Source organism: Carlito syrichta, unplaced genomic scaffold, assembly GCF_000164805.1.
Source record: "Carlito syrichta isolate Samal-C Ts95f unplaced genomic scaffold, Tarsius_syrichta-2.0.1 Scaffold302821, whole genome shotgun sequence".
Classification (NCBI taxonomy): domain Eukaryota; kingdom Metazoa; phylum Chordata; class Mammalia; order Primates; family Tarsiidae; genus Carlito; species Carlito syrichta.
This window is the reverse complement of record NW_007246917.1, coordinates 461,351-486,438: the sequence shown is the minus strand read 5'-3', so window position 1 is coordinate 486,438 and position 25,088 is coordinate 461,351. Positions and strand designations below refer to the sequence as shown.

At 36.3% G+C, this 25,088-nt stretch overlaps 1 protein-coding gene across 1 annotated transcript in view; it reads left to right on the top strand.

The window, feature by feature from the left end:
• Positions 1–25,088, top strand: part of LOC103259505 (UPF0061 protein ETA_18310-like) — a 45,437-nt gene that overhangs the window by 12,606 nt on the left and 7,743 nt on the right. Inside the window, exons 7-15 of the mRNA XM_008057167.1 lie at positions 2,267–2,336; positions 3,104–3,176; positions 4,962–5,045; positions 6,068–6,197; positions 17,921–17,965; positions 18,073–18,154; positions 18,256–18,348; positions 21,542–21,621; positions 22,733–22,776. Coding sequence (XP_008055358.1) covers positions 2,267–2,336; positions 3,104–3,176; positions 4,962–5,045; positions 6,068–6,197; positions 17,921–17,965; positions 18,073–18,154; positions 18,256–18,348; positions 21,542–21,621; positions 22,733–22,776 — 701 coding nt within the window. The remainder of the gene's footprint in view (positions 1–2,266; positions 2,337–3,103; positions 3,177–4,961; positions 5,046–6,067; positions 6,198–17,920; positions 17,966–18,072; positions 18,155–18,255; positions 18,349–21,541; positions 21,622–22,732; positions 22,777–25,088) is intronic.

The window sequence follows — 25,088 nt, the reverse complement described above, 5'->3', positions numbered from 1 at the left end:
CAATCCACTCACCTCAGCCTCCCAAAGGTGCGGTATTACAGGCTGAGCCACCGAGCCCAGCTCTTTTTACATCTTAATAAGAAAGTGACATTAAAAAGTGGTAAAAGACAGTTGGAAAAATGCTTATTTATGTTCTGTGAAGTTATAAGTAAAATGAAGAATTCCAAGTAATAAATATTTTAACACTTGCTACATATGTAACACTGTGTAGGTCTTCTAGGAGGTTAAAAAAAGAAGTGTAAGACCCAGTAGTCCTTTTCTCAAGGAATTTATTACATAGGATGTACTTCAGTTAAAGCTGAGGGCCTCCATGCCCCTTAGAGACTTGGGGGGAGTAACTCAAACTCCCTAATACTGCAGACTCAGGAAGTCCAAAGCCCTCCTCCCAATTCCTGGGACTCACCAGGTGCATCCTCTGTCTCATATCTTCTCTATACCTGGAATCCAGCTTTGATATGTGTGATGATACCTGACTACACTGGACTGAGCCCCATGTGAAGCTCAACCTTGTTAATGGGAGGAAGACAAACAAACAACCAATCCAATTTTTACAAAGGCTTGAAGAGCAGAGAACATCTAGCTGAAGATTTCTGTGAGAAAGACAGAAAGGAGCAGCTGCTTCAAAAGAACATGAATGATAAATTCTTCCCCTTGGCTCATGCAGTATGGCTTCCATTATTCTTTGAGATCTTGGTACCTGCTGGTATCTGTGCTCACAAAATGCCATCTTCCTCAAGCAGACTTGGCAAGATGTTTCTTCAAACAAAAACATTTCCTCCTTTAAGAGGAATTTAAGATAATACAGTTTTAAAAGTCATTAGACACATATAAGAAAAATTCTCTTAGACAAACTGGAATCATGTATAATATTGATTATATAGTTATAACTGTGGTTGTAAGTATAGTAAATCCAGATTTGTATAGTTATCCAGATTTGGTCCATGAAGAATATGTGGAGAAAGAAAAATGAAGGAAATGAATAAGCAGAGCAGAGAAGTCATCATACTTGTCACAGCTATTCTCTGAGTCCCCTTCTTTAGCAAACATTTACTGAACTTGTGGTCATCCTGGCTGGTGGGGAGTTGTGTGCTGTCACTGAGTATTATTTCTATTTGCTTTTTGGGTCACTTATGCTTGAATTCACCTTGCAACTGAAATAGTTTCATCTAGTGGTCATATTTCAATCATATTTCACTTCTCCACTATTTGATGCATATTCTTTGTCACTTAATCCTTGAAATACCTCCACTGGGTAACATGACATCACTCTCATACATATGAGTCACATAGATAGATGCTAGAAAAACTCTAATCTGTTATTTTGACTGGGTTTTAGTAATTTCCAAATAATATTTAAACACAATTTTTTTTCTCTTAGTGCAGTCAACACTAGTGGTTAGTTAATTAACTAGACTATTTGGTTATAATAGGGAATAAAATGTATGGACCAGGTACAGTGGCTCACACTTGTAACCCTAGTACTCTGGGAGGTCTAGGCGAAAGGATTGCTTGAGCCCAGGTGTTCGAGACCTAGGCAACATAATGAGACCTTGTCTTTACAAAAAATGAGTCAGGCATGATGACCTGCGCCTGTAGTTCCAGCTACTCAGGAGGCTGAGACAGAAGGATCACTTGAGCCTAGGAGGTTGAGCCTGCAGTGAGCTGCGATCATGCCACTGCACTCCAGCTTGGGTGACGGAATGAGATTCCAACTCAAAAAAAGTATGGTACAAGCACATTTCAAATATTTTAATTTCAGACATTTGCCAATTTTTGTTACCTCATTTGTGAAGCCTTAAATGACCCTCCACAAATAATTACTCCTTGCTCTATTATTGCTATACTTTTTATATATCTCTGCTATTGCCTTTATTATATTGTAATGTCATTATTTCTTCATAGGATATTTTCCCCTAATAGACTGTGTGCTCTTGGAGGTCTTGGTCTTGGTATTAGCATCCTTTTTCCTAGCACTTGCCTAGGGCTTGGCATATAGTAGGTATTAGTGGATGTTTATTGAACTAGTTGGAATTTGTAACTATTATAATAAGGTAAAATCTAATATGATCTGAGAAAAAGGTTTTCATTTTTGATTGGTGTAGAGGAAATATTTCTCTTTAGCTGTTTTGGGAATAAAATCCTATTAAAAATTTTAAATTTTAAGCCTGGCCTAACGAACTCATAAATGTTGGATGTGGATTTAGGTCCTTGGATATTTGACACTGTTTTCTGAGGAACACTGACACTATCTCCTTTTTGTCTCCAGGACATTATTAGACTTCATCATACGGGAATATTTTCCCTCAGTAGATGTCAAAGAACCTAATAGATACGTGGTAAGTGTTTAAAGAGTAAAGGCAGTTCTCTATTTTCTCTTTTTGGCCTGTAATTAGAGATTATAATGTAGACCTTAAGAAACTAAAGCTAGGGAAGGAAGTGTAGAGCACTTTGAACATTTTTGTTAAACCACTAGAAAAGATAAGATGAACCACTTCTTAAATAAGGTATAGACAAGACTGTTATTTTGTTTAAAAGATACTTAGAAAAAAAGAACAGGTGTTCCTATATCCTGATTGTGTATGTTATTTTTTTGAGCAGCATTTATGACTTGATCACATATGTTCTTTCCTCACACATTGTTTATAGATATTTCTAAAATAATAATAGTACTAAAATAAACACAATGCATAATAGCAAAATGTGATTTTGTATTCTTGTGGAAAATTTTTTTAATCTTCATAACCCCTTTTCATTCTTTTAACAGTCACAGAGATGGGAATTCTATTATTTTTCTTGGTCACACATTTCAAAGCTTAATAACTCACACTGCTGAATTTCAACTCTCTTGTGATGAGTTCTATTGCTTTTACCTTTCTTACTGAACACAGAAGCTTGATCATATTATCTCTCAGTCTTTTGTATATTATTTCTAGATGAGTAATTTTACTTTCTTCTATTTTTCTTACATGTACTAATTTCCAATCTAGTAGTCATCTTTTGACCCATCTTTGAAGTCTTCCCATATTCTGCTTGTGCCTTATCAGAGGATCCTAAAAGAGTACACATTGATAAAAACATGAACCATTTCTAAATTTTATTTTAGGATTTTTTTTCTGTTGTGGTATCCGAGACAGCACAACTTATTGCCTTGTGGATGTCTGTTGGTTTTGCTCATGGTAAGTTATCTATTGATATTTCAGTCTTCTGATGAGAAAGTAGAATTAGTCTGTTGAAGTAGAAGAGTTCTTTTTAGAATGTTTAAAAATATTATTACTGCTGAACTTCTTAACATTTTAAATACAGTAGTTTCCCCTTGTCTGTGGCTTCACTTTCCATGATTTCAGTTACCCATGGTCAACCATGGTCTGAAAAGATTAAATGGAAAATTCCAAAAACAAGCGATTCATAAGTTTTAAATTGTGTGGTGCCATTCTAAGTAGCATGATGAAATCTTGCTCCAGCCCACCTGGGATGTGAATCCTTTCTTTGTCCAGCATGTTCACACTGGAGACACTCTCTGCTGTGAAGTTAGTTAGCAGCTGTCTTAGAAGGCAGGCTGTTGCAGGATTGTTGTGCAGGTATTCAAGTCACCCTTATTTTACTTAATAATGGCCCTAAAGTGCAAGAGTAGTGATACTGACATGTTTTTATAATTGTTGTATTCAATTATATTATTAGTTATTGTTGTTAATATCTTACTATGCCTAACTTATGAGTTAAATTTTATCATAGGTATGTACATATAGGAAAAAACATAGTATGTATAGGGTTCAGTGCTATGTGTGGTTTCAGGTATCCACAGGAGGTCTTGGACAACCTCTCTTCAGATAAGGGAGACTACTGTATGCACATTTATTTTTAGCAGCAGGGACTTTTTTCATACTTAAAATGGATTTGAATGGAATAGTAATCACAGAATATGATGACGTTACCTGTAAAGCTTTTTAACCTCAAGATTACATGTATGAGTATATATTATATTTAAATCTCTTTAAAGCTATTTAAAAATTTTACTTATTAGAGTACTATGTGTTTATGGTAAATAATTAAAAATATCCAGGAGTGGGAGTTGCAATTTCCAAGATTATCACTATTAACCATTTTATATCAATTCTTCTAGACTTTTTCTATGATATAAAAATTTCTCCAGCAAAAACAAAAGAGGAATCCCTGTTCTCTTAGTGTCCTGCAGCTGCTGACTGTCCTGCGGTGCATATTCATATTTTTATCTTTTCCCCTCTCACGACCTTTAAAAATTAGTCTTATTCCTTTACTTATCTCAACCCCATCCAAATAATATATATTTTTAAACAACGGCTGGAAGTTGAGGATAAATAAAAGAGGAAGTTCCATTTCTCAAATACTATAGGTTTTATTCCTATAGTATTTGAAATCTTTGTGGAGGATTAGAAAACAAAAGACCAAATTTAATTTTAAAATATAGTTTTGCCATATATATATATATTCTTTATTAATTTATTTTTTTGAGTCGAGGTCTCATGCTATTGTTCAGGCTGGAGTGCAGTGGCTCAATCATGGCTCACTACAGCCTCAACCTCCTGGACTCAGGCAATCCTTCTGCCTCATCCTCCCCAGTAGCTGGGACTACAGGTGTGCACCACCACACCTGGCTATTTTATTTTATTTTTATTTTTTGTAGAGACAAGGTCTCACTATGTTGCCTAGGCTGGTCTCTAACTCCTAGGCTCAAGCCATCCTCCTGTCTTAGTCTCCCAAAGTGCTAGGATTACCGGTGTGAGCCACCATGCACAGCATAGTTTTGCCATATTTTAAGCTATGGTATTATCAATTAACCTTTTAATTGCTAATTTAATTTTGCTTTATCTCTAAAACAAATGGCATTTCCATGACCTTTTCTATTCTGGATAATGTAATAGAGTTAAAAGAAAGATACTTTATTGTTTTATCAGTATGTTTTTGGAACTTTTTTGTTGTTTTAGGTGTTTGTAATACAGATAACTTCAGCTTGTTATCCATCACAATTGACTATGGTCCATTTGGTTTTATGGAAGCCTATAATCCAGGTGTGTATTATTTACATATGCATGCATACACTGCACACCTTATTTCACTAAAAATCCCATCACAGTTTTATTTTAGATAAAATGTTATAGGTAGTACAGTGATGGGGTAGTAGAAAGAATTGGGTCATAAAATGGCCATTTTAATGTGGCTATTAGATCTTCTAGTTGCCATAAGTGATACAACAATAAATCCTTTGTGGTCTCTGTTTTTTACTTTTATTTTTAGAGACAGAGTCTCACTGTGCTGCCCAGGCTGGAGAGCAGTGTAGCAATCATATCTCACTGCAAGCTCAAACTTCTGGCCTCAAGCAATCTTCCCACCTCAGCCTCTTGAGTAGTTGGGACTACAGGCACGTGCCACCACTCCTGGTTAATTTTTAAGTGTTTTGTAGTGACAGTGTCTCACTGTGTTGACCAGGCTAGTTTCAAACTCCTGGACTCAAGTGATCCTCCTGTCTCAGCCTCCCAGAGTGCTGGGAGTATAGGCATGAACCAACACACTTGACCCCTTTGTGGTCTCTGCCCTCAAGGAATTACTTACTAGAGAAGATAGCATAACGCAGTAAGGCAGACATCATGTTGTCAGACAGACATGGGTTTGAATTCCAGCATCTGACCCTTAATGGCTTGTACCTTTGGAAAAGTTACTTAACTTCTCAATCTTCTAATATATAAAGTGGAGGTAGCAGGAATACGGTACTTACTACTGGAGGGATCGGAGAAATCTTTGTGGAGGACGAGCTACTTGAGCTGGAAATTGAAGTACATATGCGATAAACTGGAAATTCTTTTAACTTAGAATTGTATTTCTCTGTGAGACAAATGTTTATATTTTAAAAACTTTTAGTTATGTATGGTTATTAAGCATTTTTATACTTTTGAGTTAAATATTTAATGTCAGAAATATTTCTATCTAATAAATATAAATGTACTAAGTTTAAATATAAGGTTAAAGACAAAGAAGTTAGCTATTACTATAATTATCCCCACTCTAAAGTTGTAGTGTTTTGTTTTAAATACAGATTTTTTACCAAACACATCTGATGATGAAAGAAGATATAGAATAGGAAATCAGGCAAATATTGGAATGTTTAATTTAAACAAGTTGTTACAAGCTCTAAACCCATTACTGGATCCTGGGCAAAAGCAGCTGTGAGTAAATCCTAAATCTATTCATAAAATTTGTGTGAAAATATATTTGTATACCAACCATTTTTTGGAAAGCAAGGAACTAACATTTTTAAAAACCATTTTATTGTTTAGTCTTTAAGCATTTCAAACTATATATTTTTCTATAGTATAATTTGGGCTTTTTTCCCCATGGTTATTAGGGTACAGTTTTTCTTATTTATTGCTTTTTAGATGTTGTGAAATCTGTTTATTTCCTATTTGATCCATAGGTTACTTATTACTGAATTTATTAATTTCCAAGTAGTTGGAATTATTTTGTCTGTATTTTTATGATCAAATAATATGTTTGGTAAGACCACAACTATTCAAAATGTGTTACGGTTTCTGCATGGCCCAATGTGAAACATTTTTGAACATGTTTGATGGTCATATGTAAAAATGTAAATTCTCTAGTCATAGGTTTTAATATATAAAGTTGAGTGCATTGATTGTATTTTTTCAGTTCTTTATGACCCTATTTATTTTTAATCCATTAGAAAAGTTTGATTCTTATGTGATATATTAAAAGCTCCTACTTTGATTATATTTTTATCAAGTTATTTTTGCTAATTGCTTTAAATTTCTATGCTTATGTTTTTTCAATTGTTTGAAATTTTGCTATGTATTATTAGTACATATAGGTTTTTACCTTACATTTTCTTCAAAAACACATACCTTTTATCCTAACAGTGACCCCATTAACACTCAATTTCAACTTATCTGACATTAATATGCCATTTATGCCATTTATGCTTTCTTCTTCTTGGGTTTGCTTTAAGTCTCACTTTACTTCTTTAGACCTATCTTTAATTTTATTTTTATTTATTCATTTGTCTTTATCTTTTTAAAAAAGTGTGTTTCTTATAAAAACAAACAAAATATATAGTCAGATTTTAATTCAGTGTGATGGTTTGTTTACTAATAAAAAGTATGTAGACTCTTCACATTTATTAAAACTGGTATGTTTTATTTATTCCTTGTGTCTTACATTTTGCTCAATCTTTATTTTACTGCTGTTTTTTATTTTATTTTATTTTAAAGTTGTGGGGTACAAGTCAGGATTGCATACATAAGTGGCTTAGGTACAGGTGAAGTTTTGGACCTTCCATTGGACCTCACTTCACCTGGATTAGGATCAGGCACCCTTATTGATGCTATGTGTTCCTCCCTCCCCTGGAAGTCTCCCACTAGTGCCAGTCCCTTTTCTGTAGTATTATGATAAGTGTTCAGGGTCCACTTTTGAGTGAGAACATGCGGTACTCAGTTCTTTGTTTCTGTGATAGATCACTGAGTATGATAGATTCCAAATTCATCCAAGTTGCTGCAAAGTCCATAATTTTGTCCTTCTTTATGGCTACATAATTTTCCAACATGTATATGTACCATATATTTTTTTTATTCAGTTTAGTTTCAATGCGCAGCACAATTGGTTCCATGTTTTTGCTGTTGTGAATAATGCTGCAATAAACATGCATGTACAGGTGTCTTTTTTATAGAATGATTTGAGTTTCTCCGGATACATTCCCAGAAGGGGGATTGCTGGGTCGTATGGAAGTCAATTTCTAGTTTTTTAAAAATCTTCATATTATTTTCCATAGAGGTTGGACTAGTTTTCACTCCCACCAACAGTGTAGAAGTGTTCCCTTTTCTCCACATCCTCGCCATCATCTGTTGTTTTTGTTTTATTAATGATGGCCATTCTTACTGGAGTTGGAGGGTATTAAAATGTGGTTTTGATTTGCATTTCTCTGATTAGTGAGGCTGAGCATTTTTTCATGTGTCTGTGGCTGCTTGCATATACTCTTTTGAGAAGTGTCTATTCGTGTCTTTTGCCATCCTCCCCCCCTTTTTGTGTGTGTGTTGGAGTCTCACTCTCTCGCCCAGACTGGAGGGCAGTGGCTTGCTCACGGCCACCCCAGCATCAGCTCTCTAGGCTCTGGTGACCTTCCGTTTCAGCCTTCCAAGTAGCCGGAATTACAAGCGTGCACTACCATGCCTGGCTAATTTTTTAAAAATTTAATTATTGTAGGGACAAGGTCTTGCCCAGTTGCCCGGGCTGGTCTTGAACTCTTGGGCTGAGGCAATCCACTCGCCTCAGACTCCCAAAGTGCTGGAATTACAGGCCGAGCCACCAAGCCCGGCCTTTTTGCCCATTTTTAAAATGGGGCTATTTGTTTTTTTCCTTTCAACACGATTGAGTTCCTTGTAGATTCTGGATGTTAGAAGTCTTTGTCAGATATACAGTTGGCAAATGTTTTTTTCCCATTCTGTGGGCTGTCTCCCCACTCTCTTGATGGTTTCTTTTGCTTTGCAGAAGCTTTTCAGTTTCTTGAGGTTCCCCTTGCCTATCTTATCTCTTATGGCATGGGCATCTGAGGTTTTGATCAGGAATTGGTTGCCTATTCCAATTTCCTTAAGGGTGTCTCTTGCATTTTCTAAGATTCTTATAGTTTGAGGTTTTGCATTTGGGTCTTTGATCCATTTGGAGTTGATTTTTGTGTATGTTGATAGTTAGGGGTCCTGTTTCATTCTTCTGCATGAAGTCAGCCAGTTTTCCCAGCATCATTTACTGAATAGATTCTCCTCTTCCCAATGTTTGTTGGTGGAAATTTTATTGATAAATTTAGATTTTGCTTTTGGAATCTCTATTCTGTTCCATTGGTCTATATGTCTGTTCTTGTACCAAAACTAGGATGCTTTAATTATCGTAGTCATATAAACAAGTTTAAAACAGCACAGGCATATAGATCAATGGAATAGAATTGAGATTCCAGAAGCAAAAACCTCAATTTCTCAATCAACTCATCTTTGACAAAGCCTCCACCACCTACCACTGGGGAGAGGAGAACCTATTCAGTAAATGGTGCTGGGAAAACTGGCTGACCACATGCAGAAGATTGAAACAGGACCCCTATTTATCCCCATGCACAAAGGTTAATTCCAAATGGATCAGAGACCTAAATGTAAAACCTCAAGTCATAAGAACCTTAGAAAATGAAGGAAAAACCCTCATGGAAATCAGAACTGGCATCCAGTTCCTGAACAAAACCCAAAACCCACAGCTTATAAGAGAGAAAATAGACAAGTGGGACCTTAATAAACTGACAAGCTTCTGCAAAGCCAAAGAAACCATCAAGAGAGCAGGGAGACAGCCTACAGACTGGGAAAAAGTGTTTGCCAACTCCAGGTCTGACAAAGGCTTAACATCCTGGATCTACAAGGAACTCAAACGTGCTGAAAAGAAAAAAACAAACAACCCCATTATAAAATGGGCAAAAGATATGAACAGACACTTCACAAAGGAAGACATCCGAGCAGCCAACAAACACATGAAGAAATGTTCAACCTCACTAATCATCAGGGAGATGCAAATCAAAACCACACTGAGATACCACCTAACTCCAGTCAGAATCAACAACTCAAAAAATAACAGCTGCTGGAGAGGGTGTGGTGAAAAAGGAACACTTCTACACTGTTGGTGGGAGTGTAAACTAGTGCAACCTCTGTGGAAAGCAGTGTGGCGATTCCTAAAAGCTCTAAATACCAACCTCCCATATAACCCTGCAATCCCCCTACTGGGAATATATCCTGAAGAACACAAATCACTCTATAAAAAAGATACCTGCACACACATGTTTATCGCAGCATTGTTCACAATAGCAAAAACCTGGAAACAGCCATGCTGCCCGTCAAAAGAGGACTGGATTAAAAAAATGTTGTACATATACACGATGGAATACTATGCAGCCATAAAAAAGAACAAAATCATGAATTTCACAACAAACTGGATGGAACTAGAGTCTATAATATTGAGTGACCTCTCACAGAAACAAAGATCCGAATATCACATGTTCTCACTCATATAATGGACCTTAAACATCCAATGCAATACTATACGAAAATGACTGACCGTACTGGGAAACTATGTTGGGGGGAGGGAGATGGAATTAACAGTAGCAAATATCTGTCTGGGAGTGGGGAAACACCCCATATCAACAGGGTGCCTGAATGAAACGCAATTGTATACCTAACCCTTAACTGTACCCCACAACTTCATAATAAAGAAAAAAAAAAAGTTTAAAATCTGGGAATGTGTTACCTCTTGCTTTGTTTCTTTTGCTGAGGATTGTTTGGCTATTTGTAGTCATTTTTGTTTCCATATGAATTTCTGTGGTGTTGTTTCCATGTCTGAGAAGAATGATGATGGTAATTAAATGGATTGATTCTGCATTCAAGTGCATTAAATGCATTGAATCTGTGGATTGCCTTTGGAAGGATGGACATCTTTCAATGTTGATTCTTCCAATCCATGAACATGGAATATTTTTCCATTCATTTGTGTCTTCTTTGATTTCTTGGAGTAATATTTTGTAGTTTTTATTGTACAAGTCTTTCACTTCTCTGATTAGGAAGATGCCAAGGTATTTCATTTTTTTGTGCCATTTGTGGCTGGGATTGTACTTTTTATTTGGCTCACTGCCTGTTTGTTGATTATATATGACAATGCGATTGTCTTTTGCACATTGATTTTATGTCCTGAGACTTTGCCAAAGTCCTATATCAGTGCAAGGAGGTTTTTGACAGATTTCCTTGGGTTTTCCAGGTATAGGATCATATCATACGCAAAGAGGCATAGCTTAACTTCCTCTTTTCCAATTTACATACCCCGATATCCTTCTCTTGTCTGATTGCTTTAGCTAGGACTTCCAACACTATGTTGAACAGGAGGGGTGAGAATGGGCATTCTTGTCTTATTCTGGTTTTCAGAGGAAATGCTTCCAATTTCTGTCCATTTAGTAACAGGTTGGCTGTGGGTTTATCATAGATTGCTTTTACTATTTTGAGGCATGTTCCCTCTATACCTAGGTGCTCAAGGGTTTTTATCAGAATAAATAATAAATAATATAAATAATATGGATTTTTCAAAAGGCTTTTTGGCATCTAATGTTATAATATTGTAGTTCTTATTTTTATGTCTATTGTTTATTTAATTACATTTATGGTCTTGTGGATGTTAAACCAGCCCTGCATTCTGGGGATGAAGCCTACTTGGTCATGGTGGATAATTTTTGAGAAATGTTTTTGGTTCTGATTTGCTATAATTTTGTTGAGAATTGTTACCTCTATGTTCATCAGAGATATTGGCCTGTAGTTCTCTTTCTTTGTTGGATCTTTGCCCTTTTTGGGTACCAGTATGTGTGATGTTAGCTTCAGAGAATGATTTGGGGAGAGTTCCATCTTTCTTGATTGCCTGGAATACTTTCAATAGGACTGGTATCAGCTCCTCCTTGTATGCTTTATAGAGTTCCACTGGAAAGCTGTCAGGTTCAGGGATTTTTTTTTTTTTTTTTTTTAGATAGTTTTCTTATGATGGATTCAATTTACCAGGTTGTTATTGTTTTTTTTAGGGTCTCTGTTTCTTCTTGTTTCAATCTTGGGAGGTTTGTGATGTCAGAAAGTCCTCCATTTCATTTAGGTTTTCAAATTTGTTTCCATACAGGTGTGCATAGAAATCTTTTGTATTTCTTCAGAGTCAGTTGTGACTTGATCTTCTGCATTTCTGATCATGTCTCTTTTTCTTGGTCACTCTGGCTAAGAGTCCATCAATCTTGTTTGTCCTTTCAAAGAACCAGCTTTTTGTTTCATTGATTTTTTTCCTATGGTATCTTTGTCTTCTGTTCTGTATTTTTTTTTACTTTGGTGATCTGGATTCTTCTGCTGAAGTTAGGATTTTGGTGATCTTGCCTTTGTAGTATCCTTAGGTGATTTGTTAGGCTGTTGGCTTTTGATCTTTCTATTTTGTTGATGTGGGTTCATAGACATATAAATTCCCCTCTTAGTACTGATTTCATGGCATCCCAGAGGTTTTGGTAAGCTGTGTCTTTTTTTTCATTTTTTCCCAAGATTCTTTTAATTTCTGTTTTGATTTTTGTGTTGACCCAGGTATTGTTCAGCATAGTGCTGGTTAGTGTACATGTCTTTGTGTGTTTTGGGGGGTTTTGTTGATGGCGATACTTATTTTTTTCCACTGTGGTCTGAGAGGGTGCATGCTAGTATTTCAATCTTATGGAATTTATTTGTGCTTGATTTATGGCCAAGGTTGTGGTCAATCTTGGAGTATGTTCCATGTAGTGATGAGTAGAATGTATATTCTTCCATGGTTATTGGGTGGAGTGTTATGTAGGTATCTATTAAATTCAGTTAGTCTGGCATCAATTTAAGGTTCTGGATCTCCTTATTGATTTTTTTGCCTTGATGCTCTATCTAGGGTTGTTAATGAGGTAAGTTCCCAGATATGATAGTATTAGACTCAATATCCTTTTTTAGTTTACTTACTAGTTGCTTTATAAATCCAGGTGCTCCTGTGTTGGGTGCATATATATTTAGGATAGATATTTGTTGTTGATGGATTGAACCTTTTCTCATTATGTAATGTCCTTCTCTATCTTTTTAAATTTTTGATAGCTTGAAGGTTGTTTTGTCTGATATTAAAATAGTAACTCCTGCCTTCTTTTGTTTTCTGTTTGTCTGAAAGTGTGTTTTCCTTCCTTTAACTTTGAATCTGTGGGTGTCTTTTGTAGTAAGATGTGTTTCCAGAGGCACTATATTGTTGGGTCCTGTTTGTTTGTTTTTTTTAATCCAATTTGCCATTCTAGTCTTTTCAGTGGTGCATATAGACCATTGACATCCAGGCTGATTATTGGAATGTGAGAGTTTATCCCTGTCATGAGGCTCTCATAAGGCTGTTTTGTTTTCTTTTAGCTTGGGTTTATATATATGTGTGCTTTCAATTTTGCAGTCACAAGGTGTGTTGTACTGATTCTGTGTTTTCCTGCATTCTTGGGAATTGCATGGTTTTTCTTTTTTCTTCTTCTGTAGAGCTGATCTGGAAGCAGCATCATTTTTAAGGGATTGGATGTCTGGGAAAGATTTTAATTCTCCATCACTAATGAAGCTGAGCTTGGCTGGATAGAAAATTCTTGGTTGAAATTGTTTATCCTTGAGGACTTTGAAAGTTGGACTTCAGTCCCTTCTAACTTGTAGTGTTTCTGCTGAAAAGTTTGCTGCTATTCTGATTGGTCTTCCCTGGTAGGTAGTCTGACCTTTCTCTCTTGCTGCCTTTAGGATTTTTTATTTTATACCTACTTTGTGTAGGTGAATTACTATGTGTCTAGGGGTTGGTCTTCTCATTTGATGTCTTGCAGGAGTTCTCTGAACCTCTTGCATTTGGATGGTTGCATCTCTGGTGAAATGGGGTGTTTTCTTGGTTATTCTCCTGGAATACTTGTTCCAAGGAGTTCTTTGTTTCCCTTTCTTCTTCTGGGATACTGATCAGGTATAAATTTGCCTCTTGATACAGTCACATATCTCTTGGAGGCTTTGTTCTTTCTTTCTGAGTTTTCTTTCTATGTTTTTGACAGGTTGGGTTAATTTGATGTTTTGGTCTTCAAGTTCTGAAATTCTTCTTCTGCTTGGTTGATTCTGCTTTCAATGCTTGTCATCTTGTTATTTATTGCCTGGATGAAGCTTATTACAGCCCAAATCTCTGTTACAAGTTCTGTCAGTATTGCATCATGTCTTTCTTGAGTCTTATTCACTCTTTCAGCTCATTCCCTAATTCCTGTTGTATTATGGGGCCAATTGTTGGTGATTTCTGTTGTTGGGCTCTAAGGTTTGATTTTTTTGGATGTTATCACTTTGGTACACTGGGAATTACCTGTGTTCTTTCATTGATTTTTCCTCATTTGTGACAGATCTATTTCTTTTCTCTTTAATTCTGTTATTCATGATAGTGGGCAGGGCTTTCACTTCTGTTGTTTGCTCAGCCCTATATTAGCCCTGATCAGAGTCTCTGATTTGTTCTGTTTTGAAACAGGGCTGGAGGTGGGAAGCTTTGCTGTTTCTTGTAATTTTGAGAGTCAAATAAGGGAGAGGGTGGGGAGCTAGGATTCAGAAACTACTTGCAAGTTACAATGTTCACTGACCAGTGTATGTGCCTCCTAAGACCCATTCTCCACCACCACTCTCTATGATGATGCAATGGGATATGTGTATACCCCCTGAGTCCAAGATAAAGTAACAATAAGGAGAAGGACAGAGGAAAGTAGAATGAAATAGAATGGACAAAAATAATAAAATAAACTAGAACACAGAAAAAAAAGCAAAAACAAGAACCAAAAAAAACCCCGAAAGACAAAAAGAAAACAAAAAACAAAAACCAGAGCCAACAGAATAGAGAACACAAAAAGACAAAAAAACAGGAAAACCAAACACACACACAAATACACATGCACACACAACAAAAAATGAAAGAGAAAGAAGAAAAAAGGGAGGAATGCAAATTGAAACTCACACACACTTTCACATACACTAACCAAAACAAAAGAAGAACAAAACAAACAAAAAAAGGTGGGGGGGGCAATGCAAAAACCCTCACATACATATTCACACACACACACTGAACCAGGACAAAAGAAGATTAAAAAAAAAAGAAACAAAAAGAACAAAAAAAAAAAAAAGAGGAGGAATGCCAATCAAATCCATACACACATTCACACACACATGCTGACCTCTGAGAGAGGGGGGATCTTCCTTGTCCTTTTCTGGTGTCATGCTTTGTCCCACGGGTGGATCCTGAGACTCCGCACTCATTCTGTCCCTCCTGCTTTCTGGATATTCCTTCTGGGCCACGATCAACCCCTGAGTTGTAAACCCACTGGTCACAGGGAGTGGGTCTGTTGTTCCAACGTGAGCAAGCTGGAACACTTCCCTGTCCAGTTTTCAAGATGATGGTGGGGGCCTTTTTCATCTTCTCCAGTGGGATTCTCCTTCTAGCTCCCTCACTGTGCCCCCTCTGCAATCCTCGCTGCCAGTGTCCAGCCTGGTTCTGCAGTGGTTGGGCAGTCTGGCAACAGCCACTACTCCTGGCAGCTTTTCCCTGGGAAAAGATCTGTTGATTTTAGAACATGGTGCTCAGCTTCTACATCCCAGGAGGCACTAAGGTCCAAGCAGAGCAATTGCCGGCACCAGCCACTTCACCAGGAGAGCCCTTGCTCCCAAATCCTTATTCAGTCAGCCACTCACATGCCCACTTACAAACAGACATGCATGAAAATTCGTCTTTGCACTCATTTACTCACACAGACTTGCACAATCCAACTGGCTCCACCACCATCTTTTTTTCCCAGTCCTACTGTTATTTTGTTCTGCTCTTTTCTGATTTGAACTATCTATTCTTTCCTGTCCTTCATTTAATTTGGAAACTGTACTAAGAAAAGTTTTAAAAATTAAAAATTCTACTCATAGGCTGGGCTTGGTGGCTTTGGGAGGCCGAGGCAAGTGGATTGCCTGAGCCCACGGGTTCAAGACCCACCTGGGCAACTTGGCGAGACTTCATCTCTACAATAAATAAAAAATTAGCTGGGTGTGGTAGTGCGGGCCTGTAGTTCCAGCTACTTGGAAGACTGAGGCAGAAGGATCACTGGAATCCAGCAGGGTGAGGCTGTGGTGGCCAGGAGCATGCCACTGCACTCCAGTCTGGGTGAGAATGAGACTCCAACTCAAAAAAAAAAAAATTCCACTCATAGTTATCTTCTTTTTTTCTGTCACTTTCTCTCCTGTTACATGAAAACAAGTTTTCACATATTTTCCCTCTCTTAGATTCTATTTGTCCATTGCTTTTCCCTTCATCCCAATAAGGTGAGACCTTTAGAATGTTTGTATGTTTTGCATCTGGTTATCTAGTTACTAGAATTTGCTAAGATGGCTTAATATTTTGAACTTCGTAGTTAGGTTTTCCCTTGAAGTATGTTTCTTCTATTAAAGCATCTTTGACTTTAGCCCTCTTCCATCCCCCACAGGTAGTCATTTCACTTCTAACTACTGTTCTTTTTCATGAGGTTTCATCATAAAGTCTCTGTCTTAATTACATTCTTAAGTGCTTCACTCAGATGGGGCATACAGGTGATACGTTTTTTGAATCCTTGTGTAATTGTACAGGTATTTTTATTTTACTCTGTATTTATAGGTATCTTATTTTACAGTCAGTTGATATCTAGCATGACAGAGAGTATGGATTCAGTTGTGTGTAATAAATATTATATAATTATTCATCTGCAGACCTGAGCCATATTCTCCAGAGTAGCTTTTATTGGTAACAAGCTAAAACTTTAATCTCTATGTACTGTGTCATCTCTCTCATTCTGAATTTAGGCTCAAGAAAAAAGGGAACATGGTTGCCTCTTTAAAACAACAGTAAATAATAAATAAACAAATTTGAAGTGTTTATATTTCTCATATTGAAATATCATATGTATATATATGAATAAGCATGAATGATAACCTGAGTACATTAATAACTATATAGGTGTTAATATCTATTGATCCAGTCACTGAACTTTGAAGTCCTTCAGGGTTAGGAACACAATTTAACCATTTCTGTGACTCCAATATATTTGCTAGAAAACAAAATATATTCTCTTCCCACCTTCCCTGTTTCCCAGCCCCTCCAATCTAAAATTGATCCTGTTTCTGGTACAACGAGATCCCAGATGGAAAAAAAGGCATATACTGATTTTATTAATTCCAGGTCTCAAAAATATTTCAATAAACATAAAAGTTTTGCCTTCCATTTATGGTTTCCCTTATTTAATTTAAAACTATATTGGTAATACTGTCACATAGTTTAAAATTGAAGTGCTATAATATGGTATTTGTTAAGCAATCTGACTTCTATCCTTATCTCTGTTAATTATATACCTGTTTTGCCCTGCAGAGTTCATTCATTCAACAAATATTTAGTGAGACATTGTTCCATATGCTAAGAGGCAGTGATTAAAAAATAAAAAGCAAAAAAGAGACAGTCAATAAACAAAACAAATTAGTTATATAGACTATTTGGAGATAAGTACTATGGAGGAAAATAAAGCAGGAGATAAGGAGTATGGGGGGTGGGAGGCAGGGGCTAGGGTTGTAGAAGAAAACCTCATATGAACAAGGGCAGACACCTGGGGGAAGAATCCCTACTTCCTTGTGAGGGAACAGCCTGTGTAAGATCTTGAAGTGGGAGAGAGTGCTTGGTGTGTTTAGCAACAGCAAGGAGGCCAGTGGGAATTGCAGCAGAATAAGCAAGGGGAAGAGTTAGAAAAGATGAGTCATAAGGTGGAGGGAATGGGGCTTCAGCAGGAGTCCAGCTTTGTATGACTTAAAATACGTTTAAGAACATTAAGACATAGACACTTAACTTGTTTGAAGATGGGCTTAAGGTTAAGCATTCTATTCTTTTTTTATAATTGTATGAAATGTTTCCTTATTTTTTTATACAGTCAGACAAAATGTTATCATATTTGGTTAGGTATTCATAGTGCATTATTTTGTATCTAATATGATTTTTAAAATATACCAAAAAACCCATTTATATAACTCTCTTGATATTGTAGAGACACAACAACATTTATCCTATAAACTAATTGTTTATAGTGATGTTTCTGGAGTGACATGATTTGACATGTACTGTATTCACATCTTTGAGACAATAAATTTAAAGTGACACTTTTTTCTGAGGTATAATATTTAATTAAACTGCTAAACAACAATCAGTAGCATGTAGCCTTCTTGTTACTTAACTTATGAGAAGGTTCATTTCGTTCTTGTAAAATGTAATTCAAGAATGTTCAAAGTTTAACTCTTCCTTTATTCCCTCCTAGTGCTACTCAGATTCTTGAAGGGTACCCTGTCCTTTACTACACAAGGTTTGTCATTTTTGAATACAGATATTAAAGCATCCTGGTTGGTATGATGACAATTCTTACAATGGTAAAAATTTTAAAACAAATTGAATTTTCATTTCTCCTTTTAGATTTAGAAAGTTGTTCAAAGCCAAATTGGGATTACTTGGAGAAAGGGATGGTGATGATGATTTAATTGCATTTCTCTTACATGTAAGTTTATTGCTATCCTTTTTTCTCCTGATCATCAATTGAATTACTGTTCAGCATATTTTTGAAGAATTGAGATTCACACATATTATTATTTTCATTAGCTCATGGAAAAGACGGAAGCTGATTTTACAATGACATTTCGGCAGCTCAGTGAGATTACCCAAAGCCAGTTATTGGAACTCAACATTCCTCAGGTATTAATTTGTAACATTTGGCTTTTTCATAATTCAGCTATCTTTTTTGGAAGAGGTGGTAGATCACTCTGTCACCCAGGCTGGAGTATAATAGCATGCTTTGGCTCACTGCAGCCTCCACCTCCTGGACTTAGGTGATTCTTCTGCCTCAGTCTCCTGAGAAGCTGGGACTGCAGGCATGCTTTGTGATTTTTTGTATAGATGAGGTCTTGCTATGTTGCCTAGGCTGGTCTCAAATTTCTGAGTACAAGTTATCCTTTTGCCTAGGCCTCCCAAAATGCTGGAATTACAGGCATGAGCCAGCTTGCCTGGCCAATTCAGCTTTTTTTTTTTTTTTTTTTTCCCGAGTTGGAGTCTCACTCTATTGCCCAGGCTGGAGTGCAGTGGCACACTCATGGCCACCCCAGTATAGACCTGCTGGGCTCTGGTGATCCTTCCGCCTCAGCCTTCCAAGTAACTGGAACTACTGGTGCATGCTACCATGCCCGGCTAATTTTTAATTTGTTGTAGAGACAAGGTCTCGCCAAGTTGCTCGGGCTGGTCTCAAACCCATGGACTCAGGGAATCCACTCATCTTGGCCTTCCAAAGTGCTGGGATTACAGGCTGAGCCATCGAGTCTGGCAATTCAGCTTTCTTTAACAGATTTATTGATGTGTAATATACATACCGTTTTAAGTATGTAATTCTATTATTTTTAATAATTAATGGAATAGCTGGGCATGGTGGCTTTTGCCTATAATTCCAGCACTTTGAGAGACTGAAATGGGAACATCATTTGAGGCCAGGAGTTTGAGACCAGTCTGGGCAATATAGTGAGACTCTTTCTCTACAAAAAATAAAAAAAAGAATTAGCCTAGCATGATGATGTGTGCCTGTAGTCCTAGCTACTTGGGAGACTGAGGTGGGAGGATCCCTTGAACCCAGGAGATGGAGGCTGCAGTGAGCTATGATTGTGCCACTGCACTCGAACCCGGGAAACAGAGCAAGACCCTGTCTTTAACAAATAAAAATAAAAAATAATTACCAGATTTGTGCAATTATCACAGTTCAATTTTAGAACAATTCATCACTTTAAAAAGATATCCTGTGCTCATTTCATTTGCAGTCCATCCCTGTTTTTACTTCCAGTTCAAGCAACTGCTAGTCTACTTTCTATCTCTAAAGGTTTTCACTTTCTAGATATTTCATATAAATTGAATGATACAATATTTGATCTTTTGCATCTGGATTATTCACTTAGCATATTTTTGAGGTTCATCTATATTATAACCTTTATCAGTAGTTCTATCCTCTTTATTACTGAGTAGTAGTCCACTGTATGGATATACAATATTTTGCTTATCTATTTTCCTTTTGATAGACATCTGAGTTGTTTTCATTTTTGGCTATTATTATGAACATTTATATAGAAGTTTTTATGTGGAAATATGTTTTTATTTCTCTTGGGTAGATATTAGGAGTCGAATTGCTGGGTTGTTTAGTAAATTTATGTTTAACTTTTTAAGAAACTGCCAAACTGTTTCCAAAATGGCTGCACTTAATTCAGTTTTAAGAATGTGTTGCCTTTTTATTTCAATGCTAATAAATAGCATTTATGTAATAATATGGGCACTACCAGAAGATCCTACTTATTACAGAGTTTTAGAAACAGATCAGTTTATAAGGCCTGCATCTTTTAGGTTACAGCATTGTTTTTATTATTTTAAAACATGAAAACCCCAGTTTTTTAGAAGTTTCTTCATTACATTTCATGACATTATCTATATAATATTATCATTTTATAACTTGTCTGTTTGAATTGATCCTCATTTAGACATTTATTCAACAAGTACTTTTTATTTTATTTTATTTTTTTTGAGTTGGAGTCTCACTCTGTCACCCAGACTGGAGTGCAGTGGCCACTCCCCGCCACCGCAGCCTCGACCTGCTGGGCTCTGGCAATCCTTCCGCCTCAGCCTTCCAAGTAGCTGGAACTACAGGCACGCACTACCATGCCTGGCTAAGTTTTGACTTATTGTAGAGATGTGGTCTTGCCAAGTTGCCCGGGCGGGTCTCGAACCCGTGGGCTCAGGCAATCCACTCACCTTAGCCTCCCAAAGGCACGGGATTACAGGCTGAGCCACCAAGCCCGGCTTCAACAAGTACTTATTGAGAACTCACTATTATTGAGAGCTTTTTCTGGGACAGGCAGTATACTAACTATTGCAAAGGTTGCTACAGATCATGCTAAGTATAAGGAAAATTATTGTCCTTACAGGTATGGAATAGCTGTAAATTGCATTTTTATGAGTGATGTGAATAAAAGAATATGTACTATTCAATAGGAAATACAGAAATACATTAAAATTTAAACCAATAAGCATCTTTGATATAAATTTTAAAATATTACTGATTTATCTATCACAACCAATTATCATTTAATTAGTGATAAACACTAATTATAATTTAATGTGTGGAAAATTGAGACAAAGAAATGTTAAATTAACTTTCTTAAGTTCATGACAGGTATAAATATTTAAATTACCAAGATTTGGGAAAATTTGTGAGAAGTGGTCATTACACTTTTAATCATTTTAATAGTTAATTTCTGTCTTTTCAATATGAAACCTTATCTCCCTAACTCTGTAAGTAGAGCTAATTGCTTATGTCTTTGTGTTCCTTAGCTTTTTGTATTATTTCTGTAGCACTTCTTATAAGGCATTGAATTATTTGCTTGCACACTTTCCTTCTTAAAGTCAGGGTCTGTGTCTTATTAATTTTTATATTCTTCCTACCTGAGCATAGTTCCTAGCATGTAGCCGACATTTCATAAATATTTACTAAATTATTTAATAGATAACTAATACTCTTGCAAATTAAGTTTTTAAAAATAAAGTATACATTAAAGGAGTTCCCTATATAAAAGAAGGCTTTTGATAATATAAGAATTCACCATATAATCTCTGTTTATAAGAATTTTGTATGTTTTTTATTTCTCTTAAATCATGCCATTAAATAGATTTCTGTGAATTAGAATTTGAGTTGAATAAGAAAAAGGAAAATTTGGGGGGAAATTACTTCTACTTGAAACAGCATTCTTGATAAAAAGCTGGATAAGTTATTATTGAAGAACATAAACAATGTAAAGGATCATGAAGTTAAAATAAACTGAGAGAATATTAATATAATAATATATTACTGTATTTCATTTAGAAATTTTGGGCACTGAAGACAGTTTCAAAGCACAAACTCTTTCCTGCCTGGGTGTCCCAGTACCTTTTGAGACTGAAGAGGTAAAACCATCTAATCACTTCCAAATAAGCATGTGATGCACTATTATTTTTATTTTATTTTATTTTTTGAGTTGGAGTCTCACTCCATTGCCCAGGCTGTACTGCAGTAGTGTGCTCATGGCCACCCCAGCGTCGACCTGCTGTGCTCAGGTGATCCTACCACCCCAGTCTTCCAAGTAGCCAGAACTACAGGTATGCGCCACCATGCCCAGCTAATTTTTTTATTTATTGTAGAGATGAGGTCCCGCCAAGTTGCCCAGGCTGTTCTGGAACCCATGGGCTCAGGCAGTCCTCTCACCTTGGCCTCCCAAAGTGCTGGGATTATAGAGTGATGCATTATTTTATCATTGCCAGCCTATCGGGTCTATCTCTCTCTTCTTTCCATTGTTCAGCATTTTTTTTTACCCCTGGGTACTTTGTCCTGTCTGAGGCATCTGCTGTAACACCTCACCTGGGCAGAGAATAAGTGTCTATTCACCTCCAGCCTGGTAAATACAGCTCCCAGCTTTCCAAAGCCCCATCCCTGAAGCTCTGAAGGGGGAGTTTCTTAGGCTTTTGTTCAGTGTCTATTTATTGTCACATTTTATATGATTGCAAGAAGTTATATAACTCACAATGAATTAGAAGCAACCAACATGAAAGAGTAAAGAAATTATAAGTTGTAGGCACAAACAGCTGAAGGGAGAAGGAAGAGACAGGAAGACCACAGGATGGGCAGGAACCAATAGCCCTTCATGGTTTAGTGGTCACTGAGGGCTATTTGTAAAGGGGGCCCTGAATAATGAAGAAAAATTTGAATTCTTTCCAGAAAACTATGTTTAAGACAAGGAAAGAGATCAGACAGTTCAGATTTCTTTTTCGACAAAAAATATTTTTTAATTGGTTAAAATAAAAGGATTGATATTACCTAAAATAACGAAACAAGGTGGTATTTTATATGTTGTTTAATCAAACTCATTATTTTCTATCTTCCTTTCAAACACTGATTCAATGTGATTTTTGAATTTTTTCCTCATTATTTGTCTTGTGAAAGAATGCTTTCATATTTGAAAAAAAGATACAGTGTAGGGAGATAGTGGTTCATTTTATTCTTTGTTTTATTTATTTTTAGTAACATAAATGACTCAGATTCTGAAAGAACAAAAAGAATGACAAGTAAGTAATCCTTTTGATTGTCTCAACATTGAGGTTTATCACATAAAAGCAACATTTTTTGAAAGCCAAAGTAAAGACTTAAGTCAACTGAATTTGTTTGTTTGATTGATTGATTGATTGATTTTGAGTAAGACTATCACTCTGTCGTCCAGACTGGAGTGCAGTGGCACGCTCACAGCCACCACAGCCTCAACCTGCTGGGTTCAGGTGATCCTTCTGCTTCAACCTTCCAAGTAGCTGGAACTACAGGCATGCACCACCACGCCCAGCTATTTAAAAAAAAAATTATTGTAGAGATGAGATCTCGCTAAGTTACCCAGGCTCGTCTCTAACCCTGGGGACTCAGGCAGTCCTCATTTCTGCCTCCCAAAGTGCTGACATAGGCGTGAGCCACCACACCTGGCCATTTTGTTTTATTTTTAACTAGAATAATTCTAGGTAAGAATATTTTAGTTGGGTTGAAGTACCGTGTATGGGCTTTTCTAATTTTAGCAGATGGCCTTTAACTTAGAGTATGACAGCTCTGCTGTCAATAAGTTTGCATACTAATGTTAAAATAATATTGTTTTAAAAGATGGTGGCAAGATGAAGGTGGGAGATGGTAGAAAGAATATAGGTTTTGGAATCTGGCAGATGAATCTCATCTCTGCTACTTTTTAGCTGTATGATCTTAAAGATATTTAACTATTCAAGTCTCAATGTCCTTAGCTGTAATAAAATGGGGATATTGTGCAGCGATGTTATAATGATGAGCAAGAGTATGTATCAGGAGTCTTGTTACAGAATCTGGGCCATAATATCCATACAATAAATAATGGCTATAAAACTAAATGACTTTTATTTATTAATTTTCAGTTTACTATGTAACTTCACACTTGGCTTGGAGAAGAATAAAATGGAAGGTAGTTCTTTTGCAGTGCAAGTTCTAGCAAGATCAAAGAAATTAGGACAGAAGGACCTAAGTCTTTGAGTGCTCCTGTCCTAGGACTTGTAAAACGAGAGCTAATGTGTATCATTGGGGTGACTGATTCATGACCATGAAATAAGGATGATGCTAACATCCCATGTTAGGTTAGGAAATGAGACTGCTTCTTGAACTCAGGACATTATTGTAGAGATAAAAGCTAGTTTAATTTTTACGGTAGAGTGAGTGATCTGTTTGGAGTTCAGCATGGATTTAGTTGCCAGTCACTTATACCCATTTGGGCAATCATAGAGCACTTCTTTGTTAGCTCAGAATGTGGACAGTCCCAGCAATTGAAAGAAAGAAGAAAATATGATGGAAATCTTTAGTATTTGGATTTGTTTGGTTATGATAGAGTGAATGAGATAGTAAAATGAAAGAAATTAGTGAGCTCAAGTCTGCAGCTTTGCTTATGTTATTTTTGAGAAATAATAAATGCTAAATAATTTGCTCTCAAGGAAGGGAAAAAAATCAATTTCCATAAAGAACACTGGCATGCTAAGAATTCATAATGAAAGTTCATTTATTTTTTAAAGGTATACTTCCATACATTTTTTATATATTTAATTGACCTGTAAATGGAACTATATAAAATTGGTTGCACAAAGTTATGTTACAAGATGTGCTGGAGATGTAGAGTTAAAAATTATATAGGCGTAAAGAAATAAGCATAAGAAAAAAAACATACACTGAGTTCAGAAATCTCATCTTCAGTCCCTTATGGAGTCCATTCTTTTCTGTGAGCTCTTTTCTTAATGACGGCCATGTATGCTCTGTAGTTAGACCAGCTGTGTGTGAGTTCTGGGTCTGCCATTTATTTCCTAGATGATATCAAGCCTGTCACTTGATGCCCTGCTTCTTTCTCTCTCCCAGGTGTGTTATTTTCAACAGCTGTTATTGAGGTATAATTTACATACCATAAAATCAATTCATTTTACGTGTTAGAGTGATTTCTTTTTTACTAAGTTTAAAAAGGCCCATGTAATCACGACAGTCCAGTTTTAAAACATTTCTATCCACTTAACCTGTCTTGACTTTTGCTTCCTCATTTATATAATGCATTTATACCATGGATTGTTATATAAATTCAATAAGATAGTGGTTGGCATGTAGTAAGTACTCAATAAATATCAGTTATTGTACTATTATGGAATGCATTAAGCATCCTTTTTACAGGAATGTTGGGAACATGGGATGAATATAGTGTTTTTTAGAAACCAGAAGACTAAAAATATGTTACTATTTTGTTTAGTTTCAGAACATTTTTAAAAAGCTCCGTAGTAGAGTAGGAAAGATTTACTGTTAAAATTTTTTTTAGAAATGCTTTAGTTGGCCTGTAATTCTGTGC